Source organism: Pongo abelii, chromosome 10 (genome assembly GCF_028885655.2).
Source record: "Pongo abelii isolate AG06213 chromosome 10, NHGRI_mPonAbe1-v2.0_pri, whole genome shotgun sequence".
NCBI lineage: Eukaryota > Metazoa > Chordata > Mammalia > Primates > Hominidae > Pongo > Pongo abelii.
In genome coordinates, this window is record NC_071995.2 from 49189440 (window position 1) to 49214892 (window position 25453).

Below are 25453 nucleotides of genomic sequence, written 5' to 3' on the forward strand. Positions count from 1 at the left end.
GTCTTCACATGTCTGGCTCCCTATAAGGACACCAGTAATATTGGATTAGGAGCCCACCCTACTCCAGTATGACCTCATCTTAACTGATTACACCTGCAAGGACCCTATTTCCAAATAAGGTTACATTCTCAGGTACTGGGGGCTAGGGGTTAGGACTTCACCATATCTTTTTCTGGGGGACACAATTCAACCTATAATGGGTTGTTGTTTGTTTGTTTTTGAGGCAGAGTCTCACTCTGTCATCCAGGCTGGAGTGCAGTGGCACGATCTTGGCTCACTGCAACCTCCGTCCCCTGGGTTCAAGCGACTCTCATGTCTTGGCCTCCAGAGTAGCTAGGATTACAGGCGCGTGCCACCATACCCAGCTAATTTTTTGTATTTTTTTTTTTAGTAGCCATGGGGTTTCGCCATGTTGGCCAGGCTGGTCTCGAACTCCAGACCTCAGGTGATCCGCCCACCTTGGCTTCCCAAAGTGCTGGGATTACAGACATGAGCCACTGCGCCCGGCCTATAATGGGTTTTCTGAGAGATGTGGTGGTGGAGCTTTGAGATGGCAAAGACCAGTGCTCCCAGTATTTGGAGGTGCTGCTCAGGGGCGACAGCGCAGGAGCATGGTGTTCCCCTCTCTCTGCTTGATGACCTGAGGCTGCCCAGGAGTATGGCTGAGGGGAGCTGGGGCTCTGCTGGAGCCACACAGAGTGATGTTGCATCTGGAGGGAAGGGTGGAGTGGAGTCCCTGTCAAGGGGGCCATTGCTGGGCCCCTTCCCTGCTGTTCCTCAAGAAAAGGAAACTGCCAGTATGATGCTCACTCCAGAGCATTTTCCTTTTAGAACAGAGGAGTGGGGAATGCATCTGACTAGGTACCCAGTCTTGTTTTTGTTTTTCAGAGTTATTCTGGATATTTTTGCTTGCCCATTAATTAAAAAAACCCTGTTCATAATTTTATTGTAATGTCCTGAAATTTAAAGATGAGTGAAAGGAGAATTAGCATATATATATACTTTTTTTTTTTTGAGACGGGATCTCACTCTGTTGCCCAGGCTGAGTGCAGTGGCACAATCATGACTGACTGCAGTTTTGCCCTCCCAACTCAAGCAATCCTCCCGTCTCAGCCTACCAAGTAGCTGGGACTACAGGTACACACCACTACACCTGGCTAACATCTTTAATAAAATTGAATTTTTCCTACCAGATACACAGTTATTCAATCTATTCAAGAGTCTTTTGTGCTACTCAGTAGTATTTTAATGATTTTTTTCTACTAGTTCTTGCACACTATTTGTTGTTTGCTAGATCTTTTCTCTTTGCTTGCTAATATAACAGGAATCTTTTCTCTCATCTTGTTATCTAATCAGTTGTGCTTTGTGTTATAGGAAAGCTGTTGATTTTTGCATAATATTCTTTTGCCTAGTCACTCACTTCTCTGAATTTTCTTACTATTTGCAATCGTTTTCAGTTGATTCTCTTAGATTTTCTAGGTTTACAATAATATAATTTAATCTCTTTCTTTTTGATATTTTTAAAGAGATGGGGTCTTGCTGTGTTTCCCAGGCAGGAGCACAGTGACTATTCATAGGTGCAATCATAGTGCACTGCAGCCTTGAACTCCTGGACCCAAGGGATCCTCCTGCCTCAGCCTCCCTAGTAGCTGGGACTATAGGTGTGCACCACTGCACCCTTGATTTTTATACATTTTATTTTTTTCTGTTGTCAAGTTCCATTTGTAACCAAATGTAAGTCTGGCTGCTCGCTGCCTGAGAAGCCAAATACTCATGAGGCGAGGTGTGGTGAAGCCCCAGCAGTTGAGGAAATGGCTAGGCTCATGCTTCCAAAAAAACCATTTCAACTTTTTGGGCTGAGTAAGGGGATTTAAGAAGGAAAATGTGGTATGGGAAATATGTGGAAATGTCGGGTGCGGGTTCTGCGTGTCTCGTTCCGATGGCTATCTTGATAATTGCCCCTCCAGAGGCCTGGTTGGCGTCAGTTTGACTTTGGCCTGATGGTGGTGGGCTAATCATTTGTAACCTTCCTGCAGGAGGATTCTGCAGCTGGGTCTCTATGCCTGATTTATTTCGGAATTGGTCCCTGGAATTTCTAAGCAAGCACATAATTAGATAAGCAAGCACAGTGCGTGGGAGTGCCTGGCGGGAAAGGGAGGAAAACAAAGAGTTATAAAGTACATTTCAAGGCTATATTTTGAGTTTAAAGAAAAAAAGTTTTAAAATGCATCTTGAAGCTGAGATACTGGGTTACACATTGACCTATTCAATCCTTCCCCACTCATCAGGTAACAGTAGTGTTCTTGGGCATCTTTAGCTAGTTTTTTACTTTACTAGGAATATAGCTCTATTTTCCCATTAAGTATGATGCTGGCTTTGATTCTTCTGGTTAGAGTCATCCTGAATGCATCTGGTCTTGAAATTAATCTCTCTTTTTTTTTTTTTGAGATGGAGTGTTCACTCTTGTTGCCCAGGCTGGAGTGCAGTGGCGCGATCTTCGCTCACTGCAATCTCTGCCTCCCTGGTTCAAGCAATTCTCCTGTCTCAGCCTCCCGAATAGCTGGGATTACAGGTATGCGCCACCAGGCCCAGCTAATTTTTTTGTATTTTTAGTAGAGACGGGGTTTCACCATGTTGGCCAGGCTGGTCTCAAACTCCTGACCTTAGGTGATCCACCTGCCTCAGCCTCCCAAAGTGTTGGGATTACAGGTGTGAGTCACCATGTCTGGCCAATCATTTTTTAATTAGAGGGGATTTCTTAAAAACTTTCTTGTCCCCCTTCCCACACTCCATGGTTTGGATTTCCTATCTCTTCGAACAATCTTTCTTTTCTTTTTTTTTTGAGACAGGCTCTCACTTTGTCACCCAGGCTGGAATGCAGCGGCAGGATCATAACTCACTGTAACCTCAAACTCCTGGGCTCAAGCCGTCATCCTATCTCAGCCTTCCAAAGTGCTGGGAATACAAGTGTGAGCCACTGCTCCTGGCCAAACAATCTGTTTTCTTTTTTTTTTTTTTTTTTCCAATACAGAATTACCTGTTTAATTGAGATTTCAGTTCCTTATACAGAGTTGAGCAATTTTTTTTGATCAGTGGAGGTTATTTATTCTCATTTCTTATTATTTGCATTTATGCTTTTTCTCCTTCCCTATCCCTTCCCTATGCAATAATTTGGTTAGCTGATGCTTTAATCTTTTCTGATGCTCTATTGCTTTTCAATTTTCTAATTTAATAATTTCTACATTTATCTTTAAAAAGTCTTTCTTTAGGCTGGGTGCAGTGGCTCACACCTGTAATCCCAGCACTTTGGGAGGCTGAGGTGGGTGGATTATTTGAGCCCGGGAATTCAAGACCAGCCTGGGCAACATAGCAAAACGCCGTCTCTACTAAAAATACAAAAAATTAGCAGGGTATGGTGGTGTGCACCTGTAGTCCCAGCTACTCGGGATGCTGAAGTAGGAGGATCACCTGAGCCCAGGAAGTTGAGGCTACAGTGAGCCGTGATTATGCCATTGTACTCCAGCCTGGATGATGAGAGTGAGACCCTGCCACAAAAAAAAAAAGTCTTTTTTAAGTTATTTTGTGGCTCTTTTTCTAACTTTTTGAGTTGGGTGCTTAATTCATTTATTTTCATTTTCGTATTTATGTATGTAATTATTTAAAGCTATAATATGTTTGGTTCTAGTCTTCTGCAGTGTCAGCTGAAAGAGCTGCTTAAGCGTTTAAGAAGTTCTATTTAGTAGAGTTAAAAAAAAAATTGTTGTCTGGGCATGGTGGCTCATTCCTGTAATCTCAGCGCTTTAGGAGGCAAAAGCCAGAGGATCACTTGAGCCCAGGAGGTTGAAACCCTTTCTCTACAAAAAATACAAAAATTAGCTGGGCGTGGTGGCATGTGCCTGTGGTCCCAGCTACTCGGGAGGCTGAGGTGGGAGGATCGCTTAAGCCCAGGACTTCCACACTGCAGTGAGCTGTGATGGTGCCACTGTACTCCAGCCTGAGTGACAGGGTGAGATCCTGTCTCAAAAAAAGAAAAACTGTTACTGATTTCAAGTTTTATTATCTTATGACAACAGGATGCCTTTCACTCTATCAAAATTATTGAGGGTTTTTTTTTGGCCTAATAATCAATTTTGATGAATATTCCATGAACCATTGAAAAGATGTATTCTTTGTTTCCAAAATATAGAATTTAATATATATCAATTGGATCATATGAATTATGTTACTTGGATGTATATCTTTATTTTTAAAAATGTTTTAGTTGATGCATAATAATTATATATATTTATGGGGTACATGTGATATTTTGATACATGCATACAGTATGTATTAATCAAATCAGGGTATTTAGGATATCCATTACCTTGAACATTTATTATTTCTTTGTCTTGGGAATATTTCAAATCTTCTCTTCTAGCTATTTTGAAATATACAATAAATTGTTGTTAACTGTAGTCACCCTACTGTGCTATTGGACACTAGAACTTATTTCTTCTATCTAACTGTAGGCTTTTATCCATTAACCAACCTCTGTTCATTCCCCACCTGCCCCTGCTCTTCCTAGCCTCTGGTAACTATCATACTGCTCTCTACTTCCATAAGATGAACTTTTTAAAGCTCCCATATAAGTGAGAACATGTGATGTTTGTCTTTCTGTACCTGGCTTATTTCACTTAACATAATGACGTCCAGTTCCATCCATGTTGCTGTGAGCAATAGAAATTCATTCTTTTTTTATGTTTAATAGCATTCAATTGTGTGTAAATACATTTTCCTTATTAATTCATCCATTGATGGACACTTAGTTTGATTCCATATCTTGGCTATTGTGAACAGTGCATGGAGATGCAAGTATCCCTTTGATATACTGATTTCCTTTCCTTTGGATAAATACCCAGTGATCGGATTGCTGGATCACATGGTAGTTCTATTTTTAGTTTTTTAAGAAACCTCCATACTGTTTTCCATAATGTCTGTACTAATACACATTGTTACTATCAGTTTATAAGAGTTCCCTCTTCCCTGCATCCTCACCAACATTTGTGTTTTTTTGTCTTTTTGTTAATAGCCATCCTGGCTGGGGTGAGATGATATGTCATTGTAGTTTTTATTTGCATTTCCCTAACAGTTAGTGATACTGAGCATTTCTTTTCATATACCTGTTGGCCATTTCTATGTCTTCTTTTGAGAAATGTCTACTCAGATCCTTTGTCCATTTTTTCATGGGATTATTTGTTTTATATCTTGCCGTTGAGTTCTTTACATATTCTGGATATTAATTCCTTGTTGGATGAATAGTTTGCAAATAATTTCTCTCATTCTACAGGTTGTCTCTTTACTTTGTTGATTGTTTCCTTTGCAGTGAAAGAGCTTTTTACTTTAATATAGTCCTATTTGTCTATTTTTGTTTTTGTTGCCTATGCTTTTGAAGTCTTAGCCATGAAATATTTTGCCTAGATCCAGGTCCTGAAGCATTTCCTGTATGTTTTCTTCTAGTAGTATTTATAGTTCCTGGTCTTACATTTAAGCCTTTAATTCATGTTGAGTTAATTTTTGTATATGGTAAAAGATAGGGTCCAGTTTCATTCCTCTGCATATGGATAGCCAGTTTTCCCAGCACCATTTATTGAAGAGCGTGTCCTTTCCCCAGTGCATGCTCTTCATGCCTTTGTTGAAAATCAATCAGTTGGCTGTAAATATGTGGATTTATTTCTGGGTTCTCTATTCTGTTTCGTTGGTCTGTGTGTCTGTTTTTATAGCGATACCATGCTGGTTTTGCTTATTCTAGCTCTGTGGTATATTTTAAAGTCAGGTGGTGTGATGCCTCCAACTTTGTTCTTTTTGCTCAGGATTGCTTTGGCTATTTGGGATCATTTTTGGTTCCAGACAAATTTTAGGATTATTTTTTCTATTTCTGTGATGAATGTCTTTGTTATTTTTATAGGGACTGCATTGAATCTGTATATTGTTTTGGGTAGTATGATCATTTTAACAATATTAATTCTTCCCATCCATGAGCAGGGGATGTCTTTCTGTTTGTTTGTGCCCTCTTCAATTTCTTTCATCAGTGTTTTGTAGTTTTCTTGCAGAGATCTCTCACCTCCTTGGTTAAATTTATTCCTGAGTCTTTTTTTTTTTTGTAGCTATTGTAAGTGGGATTGCTTTCTTCGCTTTTTTTTTTCCAGCTAGTTCATTATTGGCATATAGAAATGCTGTTGATTTTTATATGTTTACCTTGTATACTGCAATTTTACTGACTTTGTTGGTCAGTTCTAAGAGTTTTTTGGTGGATTTCTTAGGTTTTTCTATATATAAGTTCATGTCATCTGCAAAGAGGGAAGGTTTGACATCCTCTTTAATCTGAATGCCTTTTATTTGTTTCTCTTGCCTCCTTGCTCTGGCTAGGACGTACAGTATTATGTTGAATAAGAGTGGGCCGGATGTAGTGGCTTACACATGTAATCCTGGCATTTTGGGAAGCCTAGGCAGGAGGATCACTTGAGCCCAGGAGTTTGAGACCAGCCTGGGCAACACAGTGAGATCTTGTCACTACAAAAAATCATAAAACAAGGTGGGAAGATCACTTGAGTCTGGGAGGTTGAGGTTGCAATGAGTTGTGATTGTGCCACTGTACTCTCACCTGGGTGATAGAGTAAGATCCTACCTCAAAAAAAGAGTGGTGAAAGTGGACATCCTTGTCTTATTCTAGTTCTTAGAGAAAAGGCTTTCAGCTTTTCCTCATTCAGTATATTAGGTGTGGATTTATTACCTGTGGGCCTTTATTATATGGAGGTATGTTTCTTTTATGCCTAATACGTTGAGAGCTTTTATCATGAAAGGATGTTGGATTTTACCAAATGCTGTTTTAGCATCTATGGAAATAATCATATGGTTTTTGGTCCTTCATTCTGTTAATGTGATGTATATTGATTTGCATATGTTCAGCCATTCTTGCATCCCTGGGATAAATCCCACTTGATCATGATGCAATATCTTTTTGATGTACTGTTGGACTTGGTTTGATTTTGTTGAGGGTTTTTTGCCTGTATGTTCATCAGGATTATTGGCCTGTAGTTTTCTTTTTTGTTGTTGTTATATCCTTGTCTATTAGGTTGGTGCAAAAGTAATCATGGTTTTTACCATTGGAAAAAAAAAAAGTCAAAAACTGCAATTACTTTTGCACCAACCTAATTTTGATATCACAGTAATGCTGGCCTTATAGAATGAGTTAGAGAGAATTCCCTGCCTTTGATTTTTTGGAATAGTTTGAGAAGAATTGATGTTAGTTCTTCTTAAGTGTTTGATAGAATTCAGCAGGAAAGCCATCCAGTTCTGGGTTTTTCTTTGTTGGGAGACGTTTTATTACTGATTCAATCCTGGTATCTGTTACTGCTCTGTTCAGGTGTTCTGTGTCTTCCCGGTTCAATCTTGGTAAGTTGTAGGTGTTCAGGAATTTATCCATTTCCTCTAGGTTTTCAAATTGTGAGCTTTACTTATGTTTTGTCTTGCTCTGTCACAGGCTGACAGAGGTAAAATAAGCTCTTCTCAGAATAATGTGTGTTGATTCTTTCTTGTATGTCCAGTAAACTTTGTTTTAAATCTTTGTTGCTATGTTATTTGTTTACTCAGATATTTATTATATCTTCATTGTAATGTAAACCTTTATTGTTATAAAGTGCCTATCTTGGACACAAATATGGAAATTACAGACACTGGGGACTCCAAAAGGGGAGAGAGTGGGAGGGAGGTGAGCATTGAAAATTTACCTATCAGGTACAGTGTTCACCAGTTGGGTAATGGGCATACTAGATGCCCAGTCCCCAGCATTACACAATATACCCACATAAAAATATGCAAATGTACCCCCGAACCTAAAATAAAATTAAATATAATAATATAGTGCCTATATTTGTCTAGTTTAATAATTTTCCCCTTGAAATCAATATTACCAAAAGATAAGAGCATGACCGCTACTCTCTTCCTTTTTTTAAATTTACTTGGTATACCTTTGCTCATTCTTTTATCTTTCAAACTTTCTGAGTTACCTTGTTTTAGCCATGACTCATGTGCTGGGAATAATCTGTATCTTTGGCATTTTGCCAGCTTAGGACTAGAGCTGTCCTAAGTAGTACTCACTGGCCTGGGGAATTTGCCTGTTTGATGGAGGTCTTTTTTTTTTTTTTTTTTTGAGAATTTGTGTTTTTGAAAATGTCTCTATTTCACTTTCATGCTCTCCCACCTTTTCTGGCCCTTTATTTCCCAACTTTTAATTGTGAAAATTTTGAAACAAAGAGATGCTAAAACACAAGGACAATAGGCTGGGCACGGTGGCTCTTGCCTGTAATTCCAGCACTTTGGGAGGACGTGACAGGCAGATTGCTTGAAGCCAGGAGTTTGAGACCAGCCTGGTCAACAAGGTGAAACCCCATCTCTACTAAAAATACAAAAATTATCTGGGTGTGGTGGTGTACGCCTGTAATTTCAGCTACTTGGGAGGCTGAGGTACGAGAATCACTTGAACCCAGGAGGCAGAGGTTGTGGTGAGCCAAAATAGTGCCACTGCACTCCAGCCTGAGTGACAGAGTGAGACTCTGTCTCAAAACAAAACAAGGACAATGAACATCTGTAAAGCTTCCACAATTGTTATCATTTTGTCATATTTGCTTTATTTCTTCTTATATAGCTATCTAGGCATATCTATCTGTTTCTGTATCTGTAGTGCTGTATCATTCAAAAGTAAGTTGTAGACATCATGGTACTCTACCTTAACACTGCAGCATGCATCTCCTAAGAGTAAGAACTGTCTCCTGGCTGGTGCGGTAGCTCATGCCTATAATCCCAGCACGTTGGGAGGCCAAGTTGGGTGGATTGCTTGAGTTCAGGAGTTCAAAACCAGCCTGGGTAACATGGTAAAATCCTGTCTCTACAAAAAATACAAAAGTTAGCTGGCCATGAGTGTGCCTGTAGTGTCAGCTACTCAGGAGGCTGAGGTGGGAGGATCACTTGCGCCCAGGAGTTTGAGGTAAGATCTTATCAACTTGGATGACAGAGTGAGACCCCCGTCTCAAAAAAAAAAAAAAGAGAAATAATTGTCTCCTACATAACCACATTACCATCATCACATATGAAAATTAACCGTGGTGTAAGTCTTTTTATTTTTTTATATTTGAGACAGGGTCTCCCTTTGTCACCCAGTGCAGTGGCACGATCACAGCTCACTGCAGCCTCGACCTCCCTTGCTCAAGTGACCCTCCCGCCTCAGCCTTCTGAGTAGCTGAGAGTACAGGTGTGCAACACCAAGGCTGGCTACTTTTTGAATTTTTTTTTTTTTTTTTTGAGATGGAGTCTTGCTCTGTTGCCCAGGTTGGAATGCAATGGCATGATCTTGGCTCACTGGAACCTCCGCCTCCTGGGTTCAAGCGATTCTCCCGCCTCAGCCTCCCGAGTAGCTGGGATTACAGGCATGCGCCACCACGCCCAGCTAATTTTTGTATTTATTTTTTTTTTTTTTGAGACGAAGTCTCACACTGTCGCCCAGGCTGATGTGCAGTGGAGCGATCTCGGCTCACTGCAGCCTCCACCTCCCGGGTTCAAGTGATTCTCCTGTCTCAGCCTCCCGAGTGGCTGGGACTACAGGCATGCACCACCACGCCCAGCAAATTTTTGTATTTTTAGTAGAGATGGGGTTTCACTATGTTGGCCAGGCTGGTCTCGAACCCCTGACCTCGTGATCTGCCCACCTCGGCCTCCCAAAGTACTGAGATTATAGGCGTGAGCCGCTGCGCCCGGCCTAATTTTTATATTTTTAGTAGAGACAGGGTTTCACCATGTTGGCCAAGCTGGTCTCTAACTCCTGACCTCAGGTGATCTGCCCACCTTGGCCTCCCAAAGTGCTGGGATTAGAGGCGTGAACCACCATATCTGGCTGTAAGTCTTTTTAAACTGTGCATTCCATTGCTAAATTCCAGACTCCTGGCAGTCTGGAATTATAGGGGTGCAAGTGGCTTACTGGAGACAGTAATCCTATCTTGATCATGCCCTGTCTCAGAAAGATAAGAACAAGGGAAGATATCATAATGGGCTACAAGAATTTGAAGGGCTGTCACGTAGAAGAGTGAACAGACTTTGCCTTTGGAGCTACAGAGGAGAGCATTTGGAATGAAGAGTGAAAGTTTCAAGGAGGCAAATTGAACCTGGAATGGGGCTGCCAGCCTCATTCGATGGTGAGTACCCTGTGACTAGAGATATCCAGGGAAAATCAGATGGCTCCTTCTCTGGGATGGAGTGGAGGGGAATTGTGTTGGATAGGAACTGGTCTATAGGACATATAAGTTTCTTCCAAGAATTCTTAGGGGGCAGGGACAAGTTCCGGAGAGACCCAAAACGATATACAAGTTATAGTCTAATTATAATGGCTCTAGTCCATTTTGCCTACCCCAAACAAAGCTGATTATCCTTACACGTGTTTTAAGCTTGTATTTTTTCCTCTGCTATTTGTTGGCTAACCATCTCATAGCTCTGGTTTTTGGTAAATCTAGCAAATACTCTTTCTTATATTTTCTGTTGGTTTGTAGAAAGGGCTAAATAACTCTGCCTTCTTTAAGGAGGTGGCTGGCCCTTTCATTTTGGTAAAATGTTAGAGATAGAAAAAAGATAAGTGAAATAAATTCGCATTCTATCTCTATTCCTTTTTGCCCCAGTCCTAATGTCTGACTGGGTATCTTTTTAAAAATATATATATAACTGCAAAATAAAAGGCCTCAAGGGAAATATCACTGGAAGTAAGAGTAGCTTGGATTGAATTTATATCTATGTCAGATAATGTGCTTCAGTAATAGTTATTTTCAGAACTCCATGGGAGTTTTCTCAGTAAACTAATGAATGGGTGTCACTGACAAGCTTTCCAAAGTGGAAATTATGTGAAAACTCTCATCTTATGGGAAAGGCTAAACAGAGGAGAAACCCTGGGCTTTTGCTTGTGGGGGAGGGGTTAATGTCAGTTCTAAAGAAGATTCACATTTTCATTGTTTCATTGAAGCCAATTCAATTTTATGCAGGAAATGGCTGAATGGAATTATATTTCTAGGAAGCCATACAATTAAGTAGAAAGCATTAGTAGTTCTTGACCCAGCTCTGCTATTAACTGCCCTGGGCAAGTCCCTATACCTAGCTACATTTCCACTTCCTAGACTTCAAATGTTCTATGTACATTTACCAATCCATTGAAGATAAATGAGATAGCAGTGATTACAAATGTCAGGTATTGAATTTGCTGCCACCTTAAAGCTGTCCCAGGCCTATGGGCTAAAAGTGAAATAAGAACTTCCCTACTTAGTATAATACTTAGTATAACAAGCTCAGGAGGTCTTATCCCTAAATAGACAGGATGTGGAGTGAAATCACTTTAAATAGACCTGATTTCTAAGCAGGGTTAGGTTTGGTTAGACATGGATAAGATAAATGTATTGACTATGAATGTGTTCAGCTCTTGTATCAAGGACTTGGCAAGTAGTCCTTGGTTAACACCTGCTGCTTTCAAATTTCTGAATGGCTTCCCATCTGGATCTGGAAGTCCTACAGCTTTTCTCCTCCAAGGCTTATTCTTGACTTGCAGATGACAACAGTTTTTTTTACAGTCAGCTTTTCTGTTTTGTTCTGCTCCCTCTAGAGGTCCCTTCCCCTACCTCTGCCTCTGTCCAAATATCTTAATAGTGATATCAAAGAAGGCAGAAGTCAGGTTTTGCCATTTCACTTGAATTCTGCCCCAGAGCCTCTCTCAGTCTGGAGCAAAGTGCAACTGAGTGTGGTGTAACGAAGTTCTGTGGATGATGTTGATGATGACGAATAGTGGGGAGCGATTTTCACAGCCAGGAGCTTGGCTCTCGGCTTTTGTGGCGCCTCAGACTCTTCCCTGGGATGTGTAGTGTTCCAGGCTGGCAGCATGCTGTGAACAATGAAAATTGTATTCTGTAGTCTCTTTCAATATGCTGTGACTTGGCAAGGGCTGAAAGCAAATCATGCACCTGCATAACCTCTTCAGCTTGACAAAGAATCTCTCTCACTCCCCCTCTCGCCCCTCCCTTCCACAGGAAATGCTCCCAGACGACAGCATGAACAAGCCCTAATTAAGTCTTTCCTCAGAGCCCGACGTCTTTTCCTCCAACCACATCTTGGGTTTAGATGTGTAAGTAAGAGGAAAGTGGAGAAATAAAATCAGGTATAAGATGCAGCTGGAAATTGGGACCTATTTAATTACAAGTAAAGCCTAAGACCTCGGCCCCGGTGGCTCTTTGGACAGTTCACATAGAACAAGAGACAGAGTAAACTGATGGAGGAGTTAAGATGCTTTTGATGAAAAAACTGGTTGCAAATTATTTAAGAACATTTTCTCAGACTTTTTGCGTTTCTTGTATTTGTGTCTGTCTCTGAATAGAAGAATCTCAATGTCTTTCAGGATATTTAAGGATCATATACGTAAGGTGCCTCATGCTTCCTTGAGAAGTCTATGAACACATCCTTACGATTATATGCAAAATTTTGGGCTTTGTTTACTTATCTGAAAAAGAGAATCCACAGATTTTAAAATGTCTCCAGGGAGTTCAAGACCCACCACTTTCCCCAAAGTTTAAGAACCACTGGTATTATAGAAGAGAAAGAATAGGTCTAAAACAAAATATGGAAGGATGGCCACGTCAGGAAGCCACAAAGAAAGAGTGGAGCCTATGAATGTTAGAGAAGGATGAAATTCCCAGGCATCCCCATGGGAGACAGTAGGGTGGTGAAGCTCATGCACTGTGGAATCATTTCATCTGAGCTCACAGTCTAGTGTCTCCATCTATTAACTGTGCTGGCTGTGTGACCTGGGGAAGTTACCTCTCCAAGCCTCAGTTTTGTAATCTATACAATGGGATGATAGTGCTTACCTCAGAGTTGTTGCAAGGATGAAGTGAGGCCATCCATGTAGCATGCTTCCCTGCCTCGCTATTGGTATGATGTGTGTGTGTGTGTGTGTGCGTGCGCGTGCGCGTGCATGCATGTGTTGTCTCTGCCTCTACACATGTATTTTCCATTTTCTTGTCCACTTTATGCCTCTTTCTGGGCTGACTGAAAATTCAAGAAGGCTCTGAATTCTGTTCTGCTGTTTTTTTCTGATTTCTTTAGAAAAATAATCAGTGTGAGGTGATGTCCTTGGCTGAATACCCCCAGCTCCACTAGGACTTGTCTGCCGGCCAGGCTGAGAGCCATATATTTGAGCTTTTCCAACCAGGGTAAGGAGCAGTAGATGTCAGGAGCCTCGTGCCTAGAGCCAAGTGAACCGGCCTTTTCTGGGAAGGAGAGACCAAATCATCCCTAGGAGGATAGAGCCTGTCTTCTGCAGTGCCCCAGATAGCAGCAGCCTTAGCTGCTGCCTCTGTGGCCTACTTCCTTTTGTAATTTGCACAATAGGCCAGAAGATGGGGCTCTTGACCCTGGAGTCAAGGTCCAGAGGCTCTGACTTTTTCCACATTTGTACTGGAGAGAAGTCAGATCCACCAGAGCTCCCAGGAATCACCATCACTTCTCAATTCCTTTCCCTACCCTACCTACTCCACTTCTGCCATGGCTGGGACTTGCCTTCCAGGGGAGTGGGGGATGTGGGCACATCTTTCCTTTGGCCACCATCCTTGGCTCCTGAATTACCACGTTGCTAGAGTCAGTCTTTCCGACGCCCTGCTTCAGGTTTCCCCCTCTAATCCATTCTCCCCTAAGGGCAGATTTTGGAGATGGTATAATTTTTATAGGCCAATACAACATAGTGGTCAAGAACTCTAGAATCAGAGAGCTTGTTCTTGACTCATCTCCTCAGGTGAATCTTTCCCCACCTCCTCAGAGAAGCTCTCCCTATCCCATGCCAGCTACTCTTGATCACATAACCCTTTATTTACTTAACAGTAGTGATTATAACTAGGGATTATCTTGTTTGATGACTTGTTTACTTTCTCCCACTTGATTGTAAGGCTTATGAGGCCAAGGACACTGTCTTAATTGCTATTTTCCCAACACCTAACATAGGGCACGATACATAGGTTCTCAGCAAAAGTGTTTTGAATTAATAGATGAATGATGGAATCTCAGCATCATGACTGCCTGACCTTGAGGAAGTTGCTTAACTTCATTGAGCCTCAGTTTTTTACCTGTGAAATAGAAAAAGAGTAGAGACATTATGACTATTAAATGACACAATGCATTTATACCACTAAACCCAGGTTCTGGTGTGTGGAAGTTTTCCCTAAAGCCTTCAGCGTCCTGCTTTTTATCATATAAGAAAAATAAAATCTGAATGACTTAGCCAGATCTCCACAATTTGATCACGGACTTTTATTTATTTTTATTTTTTATTTTTTTGAGACAGGGTCTCACTCTGTCACCTCGGCTGGAGTGGAGTGGTATACTGAAGCCTCTCCTGGGCTCAGGTGATCCTCCCACTTCAGCTTCTTGAGGGGCTGGGACTACAGGTGCATGCCACCATGCCTGGCTAATTTTTTTGTATTTTAAAAATAGAGATGGAGTTTCTACATGTTGGCCCAGGTTGGTCTTGAACTGTTGGGTTCAAGGGATTCATCTGTCTTGGCCTCCCAAAGTGCTGGGATTACAGGTGTGAGCCACCATGCCCAGCCCACACCCTTTCTCTATCACAACTATTACCTCCCACTGCTCTTCTCAATAACTTTCTGCTTTGGCCCAAATTGTGGCTACCCTGAATGGGCCATGTGCATTATTATTTTTAAGTCTTTGCCTAAGACTTGAGATGCTTGCTCTTCTTACCTTGGGTCAGCTAAATCTTACCCATGTTTTCAGACTTAGCTCAAATCCGTGTCCTCTGTGAAACCTTCCTGAAGATCATTTTCTCTTCTGAATTTTTGCAATCTTCGTGGTTTATATAATATTACTCATTAACATATATCCTGTTTCCCTGATAAGCCTGTTAAGCTCCCTTGGAGATATATATTTTAGATTTCTCTGCCTCTACAGTGTTACTTGGGCCTGTTCATTAGTAGGTGTTCAATACATTTTTTATTAGATTGAATTAAAAGCATTCATATTACTAAGTACTTTCTATGTGCCTGGGATTGGTTGAGGCTCTGTTGAGTATACAGAAGGGCATAAGAAAAATAATCATCACTTTCAAAGAACTTATAATATTTTAGCAAGCTAAAGTCAACATATAAAGTACTTAAATAACCACAGCATGGCAACTGCTATAAGAAAGGTATGAAGTGCTTTGAGAATTCTGGGGAGGGTGAGATGACATCTGTTAGGGGTATCAGGGACAGTAGAATAAAGAAAGGCTTCTTGGAAGAGGGTGGCTTTTGAGATTAACTTTGAAGGATGGTTAAGATTTTGATGGACAAAAATGGGGATGAGGGTAGGATGTGAATTCCAGATTCAAGATGACAGGATTAGTAAAGAGATTGATGGAGTGTGTGGCAATGAACACCAAAAGGCAGAGACTAGACAGGAGGCTTATACAGGACATCAGAAATACAATTCTGCTTCAGGGATACTGAAGCCCAACCTTGTTTCCAATTTCAGGACCAACACAAAGGATGGTAAGCAGGGGTGGAAACTTTTAACATGTATCAGACTACATTCCCCAACTGTAGCTTCTTTAGGGGCTGAGAATTATTTGCAACAATTCTTCCCATGACCCCAGTTTGGACCTACCTGAAGTCTGGTATGATAGTGCATATAAAACAAAAGGCCCCAAGGCCGGGTGCCGTGGCTCACGCCTGTAATCCCAGCACTTTGGGAGGCTGAGGCGAGCGGATCACCTGAGGTCAGGAGTTCCAGACCAGCCTGGCCAACATGGTGAAACTCCATCTCTACTAAAAATACAAAAAAATCAGCCAGGCGTGGTGGTGGGGACGTGTAATCCCAGCTACTCAGGAGGCTGAGGCAGGAGAATTGCTTGAACTGGATAGGTGGAGGTTGCAGTGATCCAAGAACACGCCATTGCACTCCAGCCTGGGCAACAAGAGTGAAACTTCGTCTCAAAACAAAAAACAAAAAACAAAACAAAAAAAAACAACTCAAAAAACCCCAAAAGGTACCTTTCTTTTTCTTGAGGAGAGAGGGTTGCTTCGATTTTAGCCAGCCTCTCTTTTCTTATAAATCCAAATCAAAATGAATGCATTATTCATGATATTCTAACCTTGTGTTAGGTCAGTAGTTCTGTTGTTAAATAATAATTTGCCTTAGATCATTTCCTGGGAAAGTTGGAAGCCTTTTTGTGGAATTGCTTCAACAGTCATCCTTAGCTCAACCCTGTCCGTGTGTTTTGCTTCTGACCTGAGACTCAAGAAGAAGACCTAAGTCATAGTGAGACTGTGAGGGGGCCTGACACTGCCTGCCTTCTTCAATTTAATGCTCTTTAATCTGGCCATTAGTTCAAGGAAAAACAATTAATTTTAGAAGGCCCTCTCCCCTCATCCGCAATTACTTCCTCCTGCAATCGCGAAGGATGTTTCCCCGGAATTTAAACATCATCTCCCAAGGAATGAAATCAGAATAGGCAAAACCGACACTTTCCCAGTTTTCAAGGGTCAGGTGCAGCTGCAAATAGAAGCAGAGATTTTCTAGCAAGCAGTTGGAAGGACCTTCACGCCCAGAGGCCCCTGAAGGGAGGGAGGCGGTTTCCAAGGCAACCGGGCCCTGGAGCGGTTGGCTCCCCGGCTCCTCCCCCTCCCCGCGGTAGCCCAGGGTACCGCCGGACAGCGTCCTCCCGTGCTCCGCGCCCTGATTGGCTGCGCAGGCCTCTCGCTGATTGGTTGCAGCGGATGCCTCGCGGGCCGGTGGCTATGGAGGCGGCGGCGGTTGATGGTTGACCGTTGGCTCCGGGGTAGGGGTCGCCGTTCGAGTGATCTGCTCAGACCTGAACAGAGGGCGCGGGCTGCTGACGCTTAGCCTGGAGCCCGCGGGGGAGACCTAGTTCGGCTCCGCCATGCCGGCCGCCGGGAGTAACGAGCCGGACGGCGTCCTCAGCTATCAGGTAGGGCCCCGCCTCCCGCGCCTCCCGCTCCTCCCCGGGGCGCAGCCTCCTCATCCTCTGCCCACCCTCCTTCCTTCTGCCCCCGAGCCCAGGCTTCCCAGGCCGCTCCCTGAGGGCGAGGGGAGGCCAGCCCGGAACACCAGGGGGCGCTCCGGGCGGTTTGGGACCGGGCCAGGGCTGCGAGAGAGTGACCTTGGGCCGAACCTGGGATCTGGCCCATCTTTGCCGCATCCCTTGCGCCGCCCGCCCAGTAGCCCTGACAGCCGGCGGGCGGCGACCTCTTGTTCTCCTCGCGTCTTTCTGTTGGAAGGGGCCGGCGTCTGGCCTCGCGTTGTCCTGCCAGAACGTGGGCAGAAAGGGTAGCAGGGACCTTGCTCTGGTGGGGCACGTCTTCTCTTTGTGTTTTTATTTCTGGGGGTTTCTGGTTCCTCAGTGGTTCAGAGGAAAAGCCAGAAAAGACTGTGGAGGCTGGGACCAATCCCTGATAGGGTGACCCGGTTTGTGACTCCCTCTGCCCCATTGCACAGACACCTGAAAACTTCTGGGTAGGGACTGCAAACTGGGCTGAGGATATGTGGAGGGGTCAGGAACAGGTGCTTATTTAAGGGAATTAAAAAACCAAGGTTAAGTAACTGGTATTAGAACTGTTGGGGCGGCTAATGTAAGGAAAAGCATTGGACTAAGTGTTAGAGTCTGTAGTTTGAAATCCTACCTCTGCCTCACACAAACTTTGTGACCTTGAGTAAGTCACTTGCCTCTTTGAACCTCAGTTTCCCCAGCTATTAAAATGGGAATAGTTATGTCTGCTTTGCTTGCTTCACAGAGTTGTTTTGAGGATCAGACGAAGTGCTGTTTGTGAAAGCGCTTTGTGGAGTAATGTTTATTGTGTGACACTCAGTGAATGAGTGGCAGCCCATTGAATTCTCACTCCCCGTTTCCTGTGCAATCAGGTGGTGTGGTTTCTGCCTTGGAAAGAGGGCTGGAAGAGGAGGCAGATCTGAAGTAGAGGGCTCTGAAGAGGGTAATGTGCCATCTCAGCAAGGATGACACGTCTTGGAAGCAAGTGCCATGTTGACCTCAGGGATGGTTTCCCAGAGGAGGCAGGGGAAATATCCTGAGTTTGCAACAAAATGAATATCAGCCACTGACTCTCTCCTCTTCTCTCTGGTTAATAGTTTGCTACTATTAATAGAAGATACATCCTTTTTTCCTTGCTCTGTCGGAAAAGAACAATATCTAAGATTTTGGAAAATCCATATCTAACCCCCTTAAAGCCTATTAAATGTATTCAATCTCTGTTTGGGATACAATGGTAAGAAAAAATAGGCAATGTTCTTGCCCTCCTGGAGCATATCATCTAGTGGGGGAGGGGAGAAGTACTATTTTTAATCAAATATCACACAAATAAATATTATAAACTGTGATAAATGCTTTGAAGAAAGATAGGCAGTGCCATAAGCGTGTATAACAGTGGTTCCAGCCATGGTCTCAGAGAAGATTTTGCTAAGGAAGAAAATCTGGGCAAAGAGCTAAAGGATGAATAAATGTTAACTGAGGGAAGAGGGGGATCACAGGGCCTGAGAGGCAAAGAGAACAGCTACACAAAAGACCTGTGGCAGAGGGGGACACACCTGGTTAGAGACCTGAAATAAGGCCAGTGTGGTGCAGCAACAAGGAGCAATGAGGGGAATGGTATGTGAGATGTGTTCTGGGGTTATAACACACAGGGCCATTTGGAGCTCATGCTGACGAAGTTGACATTTATCTGAGGAACAAGGGGAAGCCACTGAAGGGGTTTAAGTAGAGGGGAAAGGGGAGAGAGGGGGTCTCTCCTAACCAGGAGAGAGAGAGGGCATGAGAGAGCAAATGAGATCATGAACAGATTTTCTTTTTTTTTCTTTCTTTCTTTCTTTTTTTTTTTTTTTTTGAGATGGAGTCTTGCTCTGTCGCCCAGGCTGGAGTGCAGTGGTGCAATCTCCACTCACTACAAGCTCCACCTCCCAGGTTCACGCCATTCTCCTGCCTCAGTCTCCGGAGTAGCTGGGACTACAGGCGCCCGCCAGCACGCCCAGCTAATTGTTTGTATTTTTAGTAGAGACGGGGTTTCACTGTGTTAGCCAGGATGGTCTCGATCTCCTGACCTCATGATCTGCCCGCCTCGGCCTCCCAAAGTGCTGGGATTACAGACGTGAGCCACTGTGCCCGGCCCAGATTTTCCCATGAAAGATTTCTTTGGCTGCAGTGGGGAGAATAGGTTGGAATGGATGTGAGGATACAGTGTCCTTAACATGCAGAATGTTTACAGGTTGTATTATTGAGGGCATCATAATACAACCCTTAGGTTTCTGTTAGTGTTCTGTGAAATTAGTAATTCTTGAGTACTTCTGGAGTAGGTTAGAAAATATCTCCTTTATATCTAGTTTGTGAAACTTTCTTGGGTGGTAGGGTGAGGAGAAGAAAAGGAATACAATGAGAACAGTAGGACCTCATGAAGGCTGGAGTCAGGTAATAGGCAAATGGAAATTTGAGAGATAGGGAGGGAAAGAGAATGAGGTAGAAGGAGGAAGGGAAATGGGGATGACTTGGGGGAGAGACAGTCAACTGATTGGCAATGACCAATTAAACCTTCTATGTGCTAACTAGGCTGTGTGGAGATGGGCCTTGTAAAGTGAGCAGATTGTGTAACTTGATGTAAACAGAGAGGTTCCAGACATCACCTCTAAATATCATAAGGCTGCGCTGTTTTGGAAGATGTGAGCTACTGCCCTAGCCTTCTAACAGTTCCCTCTGCTTTCTTTCTTGCCCTCCTGTAAGAGTACTCTCCACATGGCAGCCACAGGGAGCTTTTAAAACACAAATCAGATCATGTCACGTCTTATCTTGAAACCCTTCAGTGGCTTCCTGGTGCATTTTAGAATAAAATCCAAACTCTTTATCATGGCTTACTAAGCCTGAATACAATCAGGCTCTTGTCCACCCTCCCAGGACTGCCTCTCCTCCACCCCCTTTCTTGCACCTCCTCTGGCTTTCTGTTTCTTCAATACAGTGAGTCTTGCATACCTCAGGTGGGTCTTGTGCCTGTCATTCCCTCTGCCCAGGATGCTGTTTTACCCAGGCCTTCTCATGATTCAACTAGAATGTCACTTCCTCATAGTGGCTTTCTCTGAACCTTCATCCCAGTCACTCTCTTTAAGATGATCCTGTTTTATTTTCTTATAACATATGACTTACCTGAAATATTCTTCTTTTGGTTTCTTGTTTATTATCATCTCAGTTAGAAGCTTCTTGAGGGCAGGGGACAAGCAGAAAATCTTCTCATCTAGCACAGTGCCTGGTGTAAAATTGGTGCTCAATTGCATAAATGAATGAGCAGCTCTCCCGTACCCAAAGCCAGATGCCTCCCCTTAAGGAGCTCAAGGTCTAGTCAGGATTGGCACAGAGTGACAGATGGCCATTACTTCATTACACAACATCTCTTCCCTCTATGTTGTGCCTTTGCTCAGGCGTTGAAGCTGGAAAATCTTTCTCCTCCTCTCCGCCAAGAATATTCCATTTTAACCTTCAAGGTCTGGCTCCATATCATTCTATTATATTCGTCACTCACTCTACCCTGCTCACAACACCTACCAAGTGCTATCTTCCACAAACCCTGACTTGTGGAATATACATATTCATCTCTGCTTCTCACCTGACAGCTCCATTTGCTGTTACTGTTAACTTTTATTGAATGCTTGCCATGTGCCAGGCACTATGCTAAGTGTTTTTCATGCATTATCTCACTTAATGCTCTCTATAACCCTGAGAATTATGCAACTTTATTATCGTTTTCCAAATGAGAAAACAAAGATAATAAAGAGGTTAAGTAATTCTTTTTTTTAATTTTTAATTTTTAATTTTTTGAGATGGAGTTTCACTCTTGTTGCCCAGGCTGGAGTGCAATGGCGTGATCTTGGCTCACTGCAACCTCCACCTCCCAGGTTCAAGTGATTCTCCTGCCTCAGCATCCCAAGTAGCTGGGATTACAGGCATCTGCCACCACCCCTAGCTAATTTTTTTGTATTTTTAGTACAGATGGGGTTTCACCATGTTGGCCAGGCTGGTCTCAAACTCCTGACTTCAGGTGATCCACCTGCCTCGGCCTCCCAAAGTGCTGGGATTACAGGCATGAGCCACTCCACCCGGCATAGAGAGGTTAGGTAATTCTAAGTGCCAGGGTTGCTTGTGGCCCTGCCAGATCCAGGGCTGCGTCTCTGCCAAGGATGTGCCCGTAGTCACTGTGCATTACTGTGGCTGTGTCTTTGATGCCTATATCAGTACCTGGCTCTGAGTAAGCACTTACTAAGTGTTTGGGAAGACAGGATGGGAAGAGACTGCAATGAGGGAGGCCAGCTAGGAGGCCATTGGTATAATTCAGGATGAGTTAATGAAGACCTACATTAGTCATCATTTTAATGAGATCTCTGAAGGTGGTTATGGAATTTTTATTTATTTTTGAGACAGGGTCTCACTCTGTTGCCCAGGCTGGAGTGCAGTAGTGTGATCTCAGCTCACTGCAGTGTTGACCTCCTGGGCTCAAGTGATCCTTCCACTTCAGCCTCCCTAGTAGCTGGAACTACAGACATGAACCACTATGCCCAGCTATTTTTTTTATTTTAATTTTTATAGAGACAGAGTCTCACTATGTTGCCCAGGCTGGTCTTGAATCCCTGGTCTCAAGCGATCCTCACCCCTTGGCCTCCTGAAGTGCTGGGATTATAGGCATGACCACCACGCCCAGCCGGTTATTGAAATTTTAAGAGTCAATGAGCTTTTCATAGGGGGTAGTAATAGAGGAAGGAAGTCAGAAAGCTTTAAAGAAAGCCCCTACTTTGGATTGGAACTGGGGACACCTGGTATCTTCACAGTTCTCCTGATAAGCACTTTGAGAACAAGCAGAAGGAAGTGTTGAAAGAGAAAACTGGTGAGATTGGAACCCTCAGCATTTGAGCCAAGTGCTGCTGGGGACTGAAGGAAAGTTCAGGGAGGGTGAAAGTGGTGGATGGGGAAGCAAGTGAATTTGGGCAATTACCAAAGCTTTTATGTGGATCAGGCCTGCTCAGAATGGAAAATTTTGCAGAAATCTTCAGAATAATAAACCCTGGTAAGTGGGTGATAATTGAGAAACATGGCTGATAGGAGTAGAGTTGCACCCCATGTCTTATGATGGACCTGAAAAAGCTCTAAAACAAGAGTTCTGAAGGAGACCTGGATTCTAGTTCCCAGTGACTGTGGCATATGTTGGAGCTCAATAAATATTTGCTGAGCAAATGAATGAATGGCTCTATAGAGAGTGGGTCAACTTTTCTAAGAGTCATAGCCAGTTTATGATAAGCAGTCAGTAAATATTTGCTCATATTATTGAACAAAAGTATCAACTGTAGATAGCAGTTTCTCCTCTCACTACATTGCACATACCCCTCCACCCTCTCCTCACACATACTAGGTATTCTTTCCATATGAGAGAATTGGGGAACCTGTGGGCATTCTTTTTATCTGGTTTTCCCAGATCTGCTAGGGAGCTTCAGTAGGAGAGATGTGGGCAGACTTGTCAAGCAGAGACTTGAGCAGAGAATTGGGGACAATTCAGACTGCAAATTTACTTCCTTCGAAATCTGTAGATAATCGTCTCAGCTCATGGTTTGCCTTGGCAGGGTAGACAGGGTCATGGTAGCAATCAGGACACAGAAAAGCTATTGTGTCTCTTCTAAATCTGCTGCCAGGTAACAGCAACAGATCTTAGATCATGAAGAGGTTGGTTGTTTTCCATAGGTAGTAACAAGTTTACTGGTCCTGGTCTTGGTAGTTAGGAAGTCATAATATATGTATTGGTTTTCAATTTCTGCCATAACAAATTACTACATATTTGGTGGCTTAAAAAACACAAATTTATCATCTTACAGTTCTGTAGTTCAGAAATCTGATACAGGTCTCACTGGACTAAAATCAAAGTGTTGGTGGGACTGTTTCTTTCTGGAGGTTCTAGGAGAGAATCTGTTTCCTCGCCTTTTCCATCTTCTAGAGACTGCCTGCATTCCTTGGCTCATAGTTCCCTTCCTCCATCTCCAAAGCCAGAAACATAGCATCTCTCAGAACCTGCTTTTGTCATCACATTTTTCTCTGACTCTAGTCTTCTGTCTCTCTCTTTCACGTTAAGGATCCTTGTTATTACACTGAGATTACATAATTGTTTTCATAATTTAGGATGATCTGCTTATTGTAAGATCAGCTGATTAGCAACCTTACCTCCGTCTCCAACCTTAATTCCTCTTTGCCATTATAAGGGAACATATTCACAAACTCTAGGGATTAGGATGTGCATCTCTTTAGAGGACTATTAATCTGTCTATCACAGTGTACTACCTAGTAATCTATACTGAACAGGAGTGACTCCAAGTGGGGTTCAACAAAAGAATCACTGAGAAGCCAGAGCCATTTTGGAATTTTAGGCCCCTAGCAGGCTGCTGAAGGGTTAGAATGGGAAGCTCATGGGTATTCAGGAACTCATGGCCACTGAGAAGAGGAAGTCTGGAGCAGCTGCATGAGTCCTTGTGGAATTTTTTTGTGTGTGTGTGTGGCTATAGGGTGTTTTCATTCAGTAAGAAAGTATTTGAGGGCATTGGAGAGTTGGGGACCCATGGGTCAGATTTGGTGATGGACTCCCCAAAGGGCCAGCATTCTGAGGCTCTGCTGGATGAAAAGGAAGATGGAAGTGAATAAGGAGATGAAGAACTATTGGAGGTCTGGTCAGTAAAGGGCAGTTTGGGGTGCAGGGTTCTGGAGCGCCAAGGATTTAAGAAGGTAATAATGTGGATTTTAAGCTATTCTTACCGTGGGCATTAATCCATGATTAGTCCATCTGACTAAATGGTGAGGTTCTTTGCTTTTGGCAATCTTAGCATACTGACTTACTAATGTTAGTAAGGAACACAGACTTGATTAAAGTTTTTATCTCACTTAGCTTTTGTGAGATCTTAGCCTCAATTTAGAACTGTTTTGAGGATTAAGTGAGGCAACATATGTAAAACACAATGTGAGGTATATAAGTGTATTACCTTGGTTTGCTGATTAGAAACCTTGGAAATGGGCCAGGCGCGGTGGCTCACGCCTGTAATCCCAGCACTTTGGGAGGCCGAGGCGGGAGGTTCACAAGGTCAGGAGATCGAGACCATCCTGGCTAACAAGGTGAAACTCCAGCTCTACTAAAAATACAAAAAAAAAATTAGCCGGGCATGGTGGCGGCCGCCTGTAGTCCCAGCTACTTGGGAGGCTGAGGCAGGAGAATGGCATGAACCTGGGAGGCAGAGCTTGTAGTAAGCCAAGATCATGCCACTGCACTCCAGCCTGGGTGACAGAGCGAGACTCCGTCTCAAAAAAAAAAAAAAAAAAAAAAAAAAGAAACCCTGGAAATGGCTGGGTGTGGTGGCTCACACCTGTAATCCCAGCACTTTGGGAGGCCGAGGTGGGTGGATCACGAGGTCAGGAGATCGAAACCATCCTAGAGAACATGGCGAAACCCAGTCTCTACTAAAAATACAAAAATTAGCTGGGCGTGGTGGCATGTGCTTGTAGTCCCAGCTACTCGGCAGGCTGAAGCAGGACAATTGTTTGAACCCGGGAGACAGAGGTTGCGGTGAGCTGAGATGGCGCCTCTGCACTCCAGCCTGGTGACAGAGTGAGACTCTGTCTCAAAACAAACAAGCAAAAAAACTCTGGAAATCATCTCTGTATTTGTTGATTTTTAAACGGTTGAATGTGTTAGAACTCAATAAACACTTGACTTTTTTGGGGGAGGTCTTGGCAGGGACAGTGGTGGGAGTGAAGTAGAATGTTAATGTATATACTCCCTGAAAACACTGAAAAAGATGAAAGGGTTCTTTGAGGTAAAAAGTCTGAGACCTACTGCAGGAAAGGAGGTGGGATTCATTTGGGCAGGTCCACCACCACGCAGGTCCAGAGAGGAGCCTCAGGGGAAGTGTGTTAGAGAGAGAGCTTGAGCTGGGCTCTGCTCCCCACCTTCCCTGTTCCCTGTAGCTTCTGTGGCTGCTTCCAGGAGCTGGGGCCATTATGTAAGAATCAGCTCTGCCCGTGCCTTTTAATTTCCATTTACTGTAAGTGAGAATCTGGTCTGCTACTCAGTTATAATTCATTCATTTTTCAAGGCTCATAACAATGCTTTCTCTCTCAAGGCTTGCCTTGCAATTTCAGCATTTTAATGTGTATTTAACCCTCTTAGTTCTTTTTATCTATCTAGTCCTTGAGGTAGGCACTCAAGTCAATTCACATTTACGTAGTGGGTCATTATCAGTGAACTAAGAGGAAGTTCAGAAAAGAGGATACTCAGAAATAGGGCTTTTTCCTTCCTTTCTTCCTTCCTTCCTTTCCTTT

At 43.1% G+C, this 25453-nt stretch overlaps 1 protein-coding gene and 2 long non-coding RNA genes across 6 annotated transcripts in view; 2 read left to right on the forward strand and 1 right to left on the reverse strand.

Moving 5' to 3' along the window:
* The first annotated feature begins 112 nt into the window (after window positions 1-112).
* LOC129049129 (uncharacterized) lies at window positions 113-12524 on the forward strand. Its single transcript, XR_008511951.1, has 3 exons — window positions 113-132; window positions 10049-10223; window positions 12090-12524. It is a non-coding gene; the product is annotated as an uncharacterized LOC129049129 (long non-coding RNA).
* Window positions 10804-16710, reverse strand: LOC129049128 (uncharacterized). Of its 2 annotated transcripts, XR_008511950.2 has the most exons (4): window positions 16092-16710; window positions 15706-16005; window positions 12924-14174; window positions 10804-11944 (listed from the first exon to the last, which is right to left on the reverse strand). It is a non-coding gene; the product is annotated as an uncharacterized LOC129049128 (long non-coding RNA). The 2 variants fall into 2 exon arrangements; XR_008511949.2 differs by lacking the exon at window positions 15706-16005 and having other exon boundaries at window positions 10812-11944; window positions 16193-16659.
* Window positions 16711-16799: 89 nt separating this feature from the next.
* The window catches only part of SLC4A8 (solute carrier family 4 member 8), a 90719-nt gene continuing 82065 nt past the window's right edge, over window positions 16800-25453 (forward strand). For all 3 annotated transcript variants that reach the window (XM_002823244.5, XM_054527242.2, XM_054527244.2), the window contains exon 1: window positions 16800-17029. In XM_002823244.5, the coding sequence (XP_002823290.1) occupies window positions 16982-17029 (48 nt within the window). In that variant the 5' untranslated portion in view covers window positions 16800-16981. The remainder of the gene's footprint in view (window positions 17030-25453) is intronic.